The following is a 12,919-nucleotide window of genomic DNA, read 5'->3' on the forward strand; positions in this document are numbered from 1 at the left end:
TGTCTACACCATAGTCTTCAGAACCTGTAAACATGTTATTATGCAGCAAAGGAGCTTTATAGATCCAGTTAAAGTATATATATGAGCTTGTGGTGGAGGTGGCGGGGGAGGCCTATGCTTAGGGCTTACTCCTGGCTCTGCACTCAGATCACTGTAGCAGGATCAAGTGACTATATGAGGTTCCAAGATTGAACCTCATATGAACCTCATAATGAACCTCTACCTTGTATAAGACAAGTGCCCTACCTGCCATCCTATAGTTCTGACCCCCATCTTATGTTATATATTTGAAATTCTTGGGGGTTCTATCAAATCATTATCACATGAGTCTCTAAGATTATGATGAAATGATCAGACTATCAAATGAGTTTTGAAAAGATGAGAACTTTCTCTAGAGATAGAATAAAATGGGAGAAGATGAAGTCAGAGATCTTTGTGGTGTATGTGTGTGTGTGTGTTCTTAGGGGATATACAGGATGGCAGGGATTGAAGGTGGGTCACCTGCATGCAAGGCAAGTGTCCTACCCACTGTGCTATCACCCTGGCTCCCATTTTTATTATATTTTTTATAATACCTTTATTTAAGCACCATGCACCATGATTACAAACATGTTTGTAGTTGGGTTTCAGGTATAAAAAAACACCTCCCCACCTTTTACCAGTGGAACCATCCCACCACCAATGCCCCCATCCCTTGCCTGTATTTTAGACAGGCATTCTATTTCTCTCACTCACTACCATGGTCATGGTAATTGTTAGTATAGTTATTTCTCTAACTGTACTTACTACTCTTTGTGGTAAGCTTTGTGGAATGGTCCATCCATCTCTCATCTCTATTGTCTCTGGGTATTATTAGTACAATAGTGTCTTATTTTTCTTAATTCCAGTTTTTTGAGGAATCTCCATATAGTTTTCCAGAAAGGCTGGACTAGAGGGCATTCCAATAAGCAGTGAACCAGAGTTCCTTTCTCCCCACATCCCTGCCAGCACTGATTGTTCTTGTTGTTTTTTGTTTTTTTGTGTGATGCATGTCAGTCTCTGTGGTACAGAAGTCAGAGATATTTGAAGTGGAAAAGATTCACTGCTTTTTTAGCTTATTTGAAGATGAAGAATGTAAATGAGGAATACACTACAAAGCTTTAAAACAGGTGAGAAAGGCTCCAAGATGATACACAGTAAGGAATGGGATCTCAGTCCTATTATGGCTAGCAAATAAATTCTGACAAAAATGTAATTAACTCGAGGCCAGAGAGATAGTACAGCAGAATAGTGTTTGCTTCATAAATCGTTGAGCAGTTGGATACCAAACACTACATATGGTTTCCAAAGCACTGCCAGATGTGATCCCTGAGCACAGAACAAGAAAGCTCTGAGCAAACTCTAAAGTGGCCCCCAAAACAAACAATAGGTAATTCACCCACAGGCTAAATTAGCAGACACCTCAATTTCAGCCATGTGAAACCTAAATCAGAGGAACCAACTTAGTTCACCTGGACTACTGATGGACAGGGAAGTGAGCTACTTCACCTTCATTGTTTTGTTTTATATTTTTCTTCAGACTTTTGGAACACAGTGGTATACAGGGCTTGCTTATAAGGTTCAGGGACCTTATATGCTCATGATTTGAACAGAGCAAGGCAAGCACCGTAAACCTTCTGGCATAATCTTAAATCCTCTGGCCTAATCTTCATTGTTTCTAAACTTTTATTTTTCTTTCTTCTAACTGCAATAGAAAATGAACACAGACTGAATTCTTCTTTCATAAACATGAAATAAAAAATAAGAGGAGGGAAAGAGGAGGCAAAAAGGAGGCAATGGTGATAGTGGAAGGAGGGAGGGGATAGAGGAGGAGTGCAGCTGTGGTGGTTCTTACCTAAAGCTCTGTCATACCCACATTGTGGTGGCCGAGCATTGTAAAGAGTGATCTCCAGGCGCATTCTTGGAAGGTCAAAGAGAATAATACTTTTCTATTTCATTTCTATAATTCTCCACCCAGCTTTACCTGGTCATCCTCTTTCTACATTCAAAATCCAGCAACGTATTAGGTAAAAGACAAAAAAAAAAAGATGTGAAAAAAATTTATAAAAAGGAGATTAGATACCACTTATTGTATTAGCCTCACTCCTAATAAAATGTCTAGTTAAAACACCAATCATTAGGCAAACATTTATCTATAGAATACCTTTCAACTAGAGATCCAATTCTAAATATCACATGATGTTATCAAGAACTTCACAGTCTAGTGGGCCACAAAGAACCATAGTAAATACCTGCAGTGACTGAGACATATAGAATTAGTTCGGGCTTGAACTAAAAGGGTCCACTTTTTTACTTATTTTTTCCTACATATATAGTGCAGCATAGAAAAAATACTACAATATATTTCCTTCTTTTTTTGATTGTGTTTTGAGCCACACCTTGCAGGATGTGTTCAGGGTTACTCCTGACTGCACTCAAATAATTCCTAGCAGTACTTGGGAGACCATATGATGCTGGAGATAGAACCCAGATCAGCAACGAAGTAATTGGACTAAATGCTCAATCATTTATCTGGCCCTTTCTGATTGTCTTGACATGCTTTCCTCTACACTATTTTAACTATATAGTACATAGTTATACATTGTAAACATGTGAGGTATACAATGGTTATTCAACTGTTATCCAAAAGATATTCAAATTTTCAACATGGGGGGGGATTATCAGCTCATTATTCTAGTCTGTATTGTGCAAGGTCAGTTGTACCACTAGGGCACAGGTGGTCATTCAAGCCTGATGAATTAAAGACTAAACTACAGCCAGTAGGAACAGCTGATCAATGGTGAAATAGGCAATTTCAGGCAGAGGAGAGCATACACAGAAGTTACTGAAGTGTGAACTAGAATATTCTATTCAAAGAACTTAAGCAATTTCAATGTGTCAGCATAAAGTATATTTTGGAGTAAGGTGGGAAGTAGTGGAGAACTGACAGAAAATGGGCCTTAGACATCATAAAAGGCATAACACTTTACCTTAAGGAATTTTAATCAGGAATGACACACCCACAATCATACATATTTCAGAACAATTTGTGTGAAAACAAGATGGATTAAATTGAGTATCTGGAGACTGAAGAAGGGAACAACGGTGAGAATGGGGATAAGACAATTTAAAGAATATCCAGAAAGCAGAATATATGATGTACATCATAGGTTCCTAGCTGTAATTTAAAATGTCTTGCCTCCCTCTCACCCTGAACACTAGGACAAAACCAGATAAACCTTACCTCAGCTTCAACAGTCACATGGAGCCAATTCTGGGAAAGGAAGGAAACTTTGGCAAAACATTTCCTTTCTGTGAAACGGGAGTTTGCAGAGAAAGTCCCGATCGTCTTTATCTACCTTCACTTCCTACTGTATGAGGATACTTCCCGTTCTGTGCCATGACAGTTATTTTTACAACTCTGAGGCAATAAGCAAGAATGAAAGACAATCTGTTTTAAGGGACTAGCTGGTAAATCTTGATTTAAATGACTTGGCTGAGCTGTGAATTAATCCAGGGACATTATCTCTAGATTTAAGCATTCTTCAAATTCAAGCCACTGATAAAAAAAAAAAAAAAAAAAAAAAAAGCTCTATTACTTTCAGTTAGAATCAACCAAAGTAAAACAAGGAGGCAAGGCCTGGTGATTTGATTATGAAAGGACCACTAAAAGGAGCAACTTAAGAATCAGATGAATAATAAAGTGGGGTAGGTGTTTGCTTTGATTTGGCTAACCTGGGTTCAGTCCACCGACTTCAAACCCAAACCTCCCTGAGCACCTTCAGAAATAATTCTTCAGTGCAGAGCCAGGTCTAACCTCTGGGCATTGGCTGGTGTGGTCCAAAATCCCCAACCCTCATTAAAGAGAGGAATTTAGTTTTCTGCCCTAGATTCTGGCATGTAAAGTTGAATTAAAAAAAACTGCTAATCATGAAGACAAAAATATAACTCAAGATTTATTGTTGAGAGGGGGAAGATATCAAGCAGATTAGGATCTGATGTGAGAAGAGGTTTGGGGAAGTCAGTTTCTAGACATTTTGATTTAGAGTTGCTATAGAATCATTTAGATTTTGAGTATAAACTTGTTCAAAAAGTATGTATTACATCTAAAAATGTACGTCAACTCAGATTAAATCTCACCTGTGTGACTTCTCTCTAGGAGGAATCAAGGGGCTATATATATATATATATATATATATATATATATATATATATATATATATATGACATAGCCAGCCCTGGTTTATCCCAGGTCTACATATGGTTCTCCAAGCACTGAAAGTGTCCTTATTTCAAGATTTTCCCCCTACTTTTAGAATCAAGATGTATAGATAATATTTAAAACTTACAAAACACATGATGAGCACATTTTTATTTTTTGCTTTTGAGGATTATACTATTCTTCCATGCTAAGGAAGTTAATGTAAATGACACTGATACAATTAATTTCCTATAGATGGTAGTTATGACCAAAGAAATGATCTATAAAAATGAAAACTACTATCTTTACTAGACCAGGTGACACAGATTAAACAATCAAGAAGTCATAAAGAGATTAATCATAAATCAGAGATTAATTTTCATGTTTACAAAATTTGGACAAGAGCTGAAGTATTAGGTCTTTACAGACCAGCAGTCCTTATCAAAGGAATCTATGATGAATAGGAAGTAACATCAATGTTTTTCCCTCCCCCGCAAGGAATTTACTCATGACATTAAACAAAAAATATTTCAAAACCCAAAATGATCTTGAGAAAAATGAGTAGGGGCCGGATCGATAACACAGAGGGTAGGGTGTTTGCCATGTGTGCAGCCAACCCAGGATGGATCCACCGCATCCCATATGGTCCTCCGAGCCTGCCAGGATTAATTTTTGAGCGCGGAGCCAGTAAACCCCTGAGAACTGCCAGGTATGGCCACCCCCCCAAAATACAAAAAGAGTACAAGACATAAATGTGGGGCTTATCTCAGCAGACACTATTGTTCCTAGCCAACAAGAAAACTTGAAAATAATTCTTCCAAGTTCACACTTCTCAGTCCTTCATTCAATTCAAAATCCGTATTCTATAGCCACAGTTTCCTCTACACCTTTTCCTGTTTTTAGAAAAAAACCAAGCTCTTCAGTTTTTTTTACATTCATTTTTGTGGCACCTACAGAGTCAAAATAAAGTAATTGTAGGGTGTTGAATAAGTGTTTTAAAGTCAGACAGGAATTCCCAAAGGACCAGCATAAGTTTATTAGAAGCCTAATAATTTAAGGTCTTTGTCAATTATCTAGCATCTATAATATCCTTCAAAATAGCCTGTGCTTTAAAATGCACTGGTATGAATTTCATTGCTAGTTTTCCTCACAATTGGCACACTAGAATGTTTTTTATGAGTCACAGAATACTTAATGTGTTGAACTCATATGCAAAAGGTGTTTTGTTTTATTTTTAAAATATAACTCACAGATAACTTTCAGGCTATGAAGCTACAGCTAGCTCTTCTGCCATCGCATAATCTTAATTTGGAAAGGGATTTAAAGAAAAAGTAGAATAGCTGGCAAGAGTTCTCATGAACAAGAAGTCAAATTCTTATGGGGTCTTGAACCCCATAAGAATGTGCAATAAGGGCTGGAGAGATAGCACAGCTGTAAGGCGTTTGCCTTATATGCAGAAGGATGGTGGTTCAAATCCCGGCATCCCATATGGTCCACTGAACCTGCGGGGGTGATTTTTGAGCATAAAAAAAAAAAAAAAGCAGGAGTAACCCCTGAGCACTGCCGGTGTGACGCAAAAACAAAAAAACAAAATAAAAAAACAAACAAAAAAGAATGTGCAATAAAGGGGCTGGAGTGTTGGTGCAAGCGGCAGGGCGACTGTCTTGAATGCGCTAACCTAGGACAAACCATGGTTCCATCCCTGGGCATCCCATATGGTCCCCTGAGCCAGGAACAATTTCTGAGTGCATAGCCAGGAGTAACCCCTGAGGGTCACTAGGTGTGGCCCCCCCCCCAAAAAAAAGAATGCAATAAACTCTCAAAATTATGGTACCCAGTTGGAGACACAAAAATTAAATCTAAAAAAATATTTCTTAAGACCAAAGACCTTACAAAGTGTCATTTTTGCCCCTTGGACTTCCATGTCAGTGGCTTTCAAATGACACTACACCTGAATACACTTTAGATAATAATGGAGCCTGGGATCCATCCCCAAAGATGATGATGGCTTCCTGTCATGATTGTGGACCAGTCTTCCCACCTTACTGTTTGGAATATAAGATATTACATATAGTAAAAGGTCGCCAGGAGTTTCGAATAGGGAGAACGCTTGAGAATCTCTACTCTAGTCCAGCTGCTTTTCCAAAACCCTTTTTCTTTTCCATTTCACTTTCTTTTTCAATATTTGAACCTATTTTCCCAGCTTACAAACTCCCATTCCACGCAACTCCAAGCAGTCCTTCCCTCCAAGATGTTCCACTGTACATTCAGACACTTAAAAACAAGGGAATTAAAAGTTTAGACAAGTGAGAACCAAGACTCCAGATCTCCACTAGCTCTACTCTTCTGCATCCCTAACCCCCCCCCCAAAAAAAACCAGACAAAGATGGAATACCAGCCCACTTATCAATTCCACTTACAAGAAATGTTAAATAAACAACATGGACAGGAAAAAAAAAACAACACAACCTCAAGCATACTTCTAACAGCAACAATTCTCTGCCGGGGCAATTCAGTAGCAATATCAAAGGCCCAAAGCCATCTCTGCTGTCAACTTGCACTACTCCAAAGTTATGACACAACAAACAAATTCTGTCCCCGTCTCCTCTGGGCATGTCACAGACCTGTTGCATGGCCCGGAAAGCGGGCTTCAGAATGGAGGAAAGGGGCCCGCCCGTGAGCTATTTATTTAAATAATTCAGCGGTGCTCTTTTTTTCTGGACAAATGCGAAGCTCATACATTTTAATAATGCAGCTTCGGAGGCCAAGGGCGCGCTCGCTCCGGCTCCGGCTCCGCTCGCCTTCTTTGAGACATTCTGGCGTAGTAGGCATGACAGCTGTGTGACTTTCCTGGACTTCACAAGGGGCTTGGGAGTTGGTTTTTGGGTTTTTTTTTTTTTTTTTTTTGAGACTTAGGAACGAAGCCTGAGGGGCGACGGCAACCGGGAGGAGGAGGAGGAGGAGGAGGTGCAAGAGATGGGGCCGGGCAAAGTAGGGCAGCCCGGGCAGAGCCTCTACAGTAGCAGCTCTGGGCCACGGGGTCGGGCCCACAGCCAGGCTTCGGGCCGAGCTGGGGGGACCCAGAGGGCGCTTCTGCCGTGATCCCGAGCCTGAGCCAAAGCTCTCAGCCCGACGGAGCAGCCAGAACAGGCAGCAGCTCGGTGAGAGCAAGGGCTAAGCAGATTCCCAAGGAGAGCCGGTCTCCGCCTGCAACGCCCGAGAATCGGGTGCGGGCGAAGACCCGCCGTGGGGAGGGAAGGAAGGAAGGAAGGAAGCAAGGAGGGAAGGATGCAAAGCTGCGAGCCCGGAGGCGCCCCGGGAGGCCGGGCCGGGCCCTCACTCACCATGTCGTACACGTTGAGCACCACCAACTGATTCGCCCCCATCCTCCTGCCCGCGGCGGCCGCCTCGTCCTCCAGGCCGCTCCCTCCCTGCCCCGCCGCGCTTTAAAGGGCCAGAGCGGGGCCCTACGCGCACACCCCGGCCCGCGGCGGCCGAGGCGGGTGCATCGGGGAGCCGCCGGCCACACGACCCTCACAGCCGACCGACCGACCGGGCCGGCCCGGTAGCTGCCCGCTCCGGCTCAGGCGCCTCCCCTAGGCGGCGGACACGTGGGGGAAGGCGGGGCTTCGGTGGGTGGGGGCGGGCGCCCGAGCCCCGGGGGCGGAGCCTGCGGCACCTCGGGAACTGAAATGGCGCACTCTCGGGCCCGACAGACTACATTTCCCAGCATGCCACGCAGCTAGCGCCTCTCATTCGCGCTTTCCCGCGCAGAGACCGTGGTCTTTAAAGCCGGTGGTTGACTACAACTCCCAGCATCCTACGGGAGGGGGGGTCCCGGGCCCACCTGACAAGGCCTTAAGCGCCCATTCGCAGTGCTTTGCTTCACAGCTGTGTCTTTAGCTCTCAAACCCGCCTCTTTAGGCTGCTTCTAGGGATTGCAGCTGTTAGTTTTTGTGGCCTTGACCTCAATTAAGTCAAATAAATGTAGTGGAAGACCATCTGGTGAGCATTTTCTTAAACCATCTTCATTTTTTTTTCTTTTAGGCAAGAGGGATAGAAGAGGCAGGAGTAATAACACAGCAGCGGGTAAGATATTTGCTTTGCACGTGCCTGACACGTGTTCGATTCCCGTCATCCTATATGGCCCCTTGAGTTACCCCTGAGAAACGCCGGGGTGTGACCTGAAACCCCAGAGGAGAGGTGGGAAATTCGAGGAAGGCTTCTTATTGGTAAGGGGAGTGGGTTCTGTTACATGCATCTGGTATGATTTTGCTTTTTAGTGAAACTACCCTGCTGAAATTGGAAGTGGTTTTAGTACTCAACCACAGGACACAGTAGGTTAGGTTTTTTTTTTTTTAACTTATTTAAAAAATATTTATTGTTTTACTGCATTTTTCCATAGTTTACCTTGGGAAGTACGATGATAAATAAGGGAGTATTCATGATGTGTGCTTTACAGATAATTAAGATGTAAAGGACCAGGAGACAGCTCGTGAGGTAGGGCACATGACATATATGTGCAAGACACTTAATTGAATAATCCCTAGAGCCACAAGATGTCATACTATACGCCAGAGCCCGGGTAAACCCCACCACCACCACTACCACACTTGGTTTTCACTGCTGGCCTCGATACCTACACAAAATAAAATTGAATGAAATGCTTTGAGAATAATGCCACTGACACACTGTCTCTGATAACATGAAACTCGTTGTTGTTGCTGCCAGTTTTTGTTTTGTTTGGAGGCCACACCCTTCGGTGCTCTAGAATTATTCTTGGCTCTGTGCTCATGGATTCTGGCAGGGCTTGGGGCGCCTTACAGGTGCTAGGAACCAAAATGGATTGGCCACATGTAAGGCAAGTGCCTTACCTGCTGTACTCCCCACTCCCACAACATGCAATTTGAAGCTAATCTCTGAAAGGCAGAGAAATCCAGCCTAGCAAATAACAAGGGTCAAGTATCCTATGATAAAGAAAGGCAGAGCTAATTGATTCAGCTTAAATTTAGACAACTGATCCACAAATGCATGACAAAATGTAGCTTGGAGATATGGATTAGAGGAAAATGGAAAATTTAATGAATGTTGGGTAATTGGAGGTAAGACCTATAGGACTTGCTAGTGGTTTAGATATTTAATTTTTTTGGGAGAGGACATTAAAGGATGATATTTTTAGTTTTTTTTTTTAACTTGAGAAAATGTGCTTGATGGTTCTATTTATTAAAAAAAAAATGGGATTCAGGCCGAGAGGTAATAATTGGGTTAAGTTGGATTTGAGTTTTAAAGGTCCATCATATGTTGACACTTGTATAAGCTCTAAAGCTTTGAAAGAGAAAGGATCACTTAAAATATGTAGTTAAAGAGAAAGGCATAAAGACAAAAACAATGAGATTGTTCATCATTGTAGAGGTCAAATAGAGGAAGAAAGAAAACCACTGATATATGGGAGAACATAACCACCGATTATTTTGGGGGGAGGGGGTCACACCCGGTGGCTCTTAGGGGTTACTCCTGGCTCTGCACTCAGAAATCACTCCTGGCAGGCACGGGGACCATATGGGATGCTGGGATTCAAACCACCATTCGTCCTAAATCAGCTGCGTGCAAGGCATATGCCCTACTGCTGTGTTATCTCTCTGGCCCAGCCAAAGGTTTATAGATTTATTAATATAGAGATTAATGAAAAGATTGGCATGGTAGTCTCAAAAAAAATGGAGTTGGAAAGAACACCTGGAATTCCTGTGGTAAAAGTAAGGAAATGGAGACAGCACTAGGCAGCTGGTGGCAACACTGGAATACGACTGAGTGGCAAATGGAAGATATTTTAAAGATGAGAAGTATTAAGAAATACTTCTTTAAAGAGAAGTGGTTGATGTAGAAGAGGGGAAGATTTGTAAGGCCGAAACAAGAAAGGGAAGCGGTCCAGAGCACAAGAGGAGAGATTGGCCTTTAGTGGAAAGGATTCTTTATCTACAGTAATAGAATGTAAGGTAAATGCAGGTAACAACACATAAGGACAATGGATTTTGAAGACACATCAAAGCAGATTATGAATTTTGAGGGGGAATAAATGAAAGAATTCTTTTCTGATTTGCCTTTTTTCATTGAATTATGAGGTATAATAATGATCACTGGCAAGTATGAAGGGGCAAGTAGAGGGGCTTAGACATTTTGGAATAAAGTATATGTAATGGAAAAGAAATACAGTGGATAAAAGGTTGAATTGCCAAAGTGCTGAATAAAGTAGGAATCTGTGAATTGTTACTTGACTTTCCTCACACAGATTGTGGGCAAAGTTCCAAAGTTCATTTTTGGCATGTGCACCTGCTCTCTTTCACTTCCCACTGTAGCATTTTTATTCACTTAACCAAAATGCACAAACTACAGGGGTGAGGGAAGAGCACTAGTAATTAATACCTGATTTAATTCAATTGCTGGTTCCATTCACATAATCCTTTGTCCTTTCTGAACCAATGTATTTTGTATAATGATCACCTAATGCTGAGTAGTCTTATGCCTTCATCTTTAAGCCCTTTTTTTGAACACTGTGTCAGTATTCAGCCTCTTGAACTTCTCTACAGGATGTGTTAATTTCTGGTTGCTTTTGTTAAAAGAATAAATAAAGATAACAAGCAAGCCTAGAGAGATAGTACTGTGGGTAGGGCACATGTGTTGCATATGGCCAACTCTGGTTCAATCCTAGGTATGTACCCTTTATGCTTCTCTGATTCCCCTCAAGAGTGATTCCTTACCGAACTAGTTCTTGGGGTCCAATCGAGTTAGAGAACTTTTTGAGTTCACTCGAGGAGTGTAGATGCATGGGTGGCAAAATGTGAAGAAAAATGAGAGCACACAATGTGTGTGTGGAGAAACAGTGTTCTAAAATTTAATATGAGGGACCAGGGGCCTAAAGGTGTTTTTGCCAGTCACTGATATGAAAAAGGGTGCTTACTATTACAAAACAAAGATTAACAATAAAACAATACATCTGGCTAGGTTGGTACATAGACCTAATATTAAATAAAGGTCTTAAAGAGAAGTTTAATTTCAATATCTCAAAGTAGTTTCTGGCAAGCTAGCCTCAGATGTAAAATAAGGGATTAGTGAGAAGCGGGAATTCTGTGTCAAATTTTAAGGAGAGAGGTTCTATTGTATAAAGGTCAAAGTGAAGGAGAGAGCTATGGCTAAAAAGATGCAATTCTTATTTCTGGGAAAAGTTTAACAGCCCAAATCTGCATCCTGTCCAAACCCTTTTGACTCCCAGAGGCTGAAACTGCAAGGGTAATTTGAAGACAGAGAGAGAGAGAAAAAAATATTGTTTCTAATTGTCTTTAATTTGGTGCTGAAATTATCCAGGTAAAGGGAACTTAATCAAGGCTATATTTGCTTGTAATACACACAGCGGAAGGGAGAATTAATTATAGGCCAATTAGATATGAAGAAGATATAGTGCCAGTACCATTACAACAAATTTCAAAAATATTTCCAGTAATCCATGCGGGGAGAAAACACCCCAGCAGAACTGCTGGTAAAATATTCCTTGGGAATATTCAAGACAGTGATCCACGCAGTGGGGGAGAAATTCTGGCGGGTCTTCTGGTGAAATATTCCTTGAGAAATTTAAAATTTCTCATCAGGATGTGACACCCTAGCACAATAATCACCCTAAACTTTGAGCACTGCCAAATATGGCTCCTACACCCTCCAGAAAAAATATAGATTATCGTACCAAAGTGAAATTAATAGACTCTCAGGCTGAGAAGAAACCAGTACTCTGTTCCTACTTATCTACACTCAGCAGCATCCTCTCCTCCACCTTTCTTCACTGTGTAACTGTGGTTGTTACTATAATAGGTTTCTGATTAGTTCCCACTCAAAGGCATTTCCTGATATGGAACTGTTGGGAGTCATTTTGCAAACTCCAGAGGCCAAATCACAAAGTGGCATCCACGATTTAGCACCCTCCTCCCGACTATTTCTAAAGACATAAAAGGGGCATGCACATCTCATTTGAATATCTTAGATGTATTCTCTAACCACTATAACTCTTATTGAATATTCCCTTATACAGTGACAATTGCGCTCACTGTTTTTTGTTTGTTTATTCTTTTTTCTTTCTTTGTGATCTGTTCAATAAGGAATTCTGGTAGAAAAGTCTTTCACTTTAGAATTCACATTAGAACCAAGTTAAGGGGATGTTGGATTTGTTCCTTCAGCTCCCCAGAGGTACCAATAATATTTTGTGGCATTGTTTCTCTTTTGCATAGGCACATTAAAATGGGAAAACAAGTTCTTATCTAATAGAGATAGGAATACAAATTTTGTGATGTATTTAGGCCTTATACCTTTCTGAACACTGGCATAATGACTTGGCTCAGGCCTCAGAAGAATGGGCATTGCCCATACACCCCTGAACCATTGACCATCTATGGAAACAACCACAATTGTCTACACCATCATAAGGAAGCAACCATCTACTAGGGAAGACCCTACTGCTACCTTGTCATTGACTTACTCCAAGGAGTGTTCCCTTAACACCCAGATGACTCAGCAACAGCAACAACTTGCTTGCAGGGCAGGACGCTCCACATCTAATGGTGAGGTGAAACTAGAGGACGCGCCACATCATCCTGACTTCAATGAAAGAAATGCATAGAAACCAGAATCTTTAACTATAGAAACTGGACACCAACAACA

General features: G+C 41.4%; 1 protein-coding gene across 1 annotated transcript in view; it reads right to left on the reverse strand.

Annotated features, from left to right (window-relative positions):
- DESI2 (desumoylating isopeptidase 2) overlaps nt 1–7,768 on the reverse strand; it is a 60,675-nt gene extending 52,907 nt beyond the window's left edge. The window contains exon 1 of the mRNA XM_049776606.1: nt 7,564–7,768. Coding sequence (XP_049632563.1) covers nt 7,564–7,605 — 42 coding nt within the window. The 5' untranslated portion in view covers nt 7,606–7,768. The remainder of the gene's footprint in view (nt 1–7,563) is intronic.
- Between the last annotated feature and the right edge of the window lie 5,151 nt (nt 7,769–12,919).

The sequence above is a fragment of the Suncus etruscus genome, chromosome 7, assembly GCF_024139225.1.
Source record: "Suncus etruscus isolate mSunEtr1 chromosome 7, mSunEtr1.pri.cur, whole genome shotgun sequence".
Lineage (NCBI taxonomy): Eukaryota > Metazoa > Chordata > Mammalia > Eulipotyphla > Soricidae > Suncus > Suncus etruscus.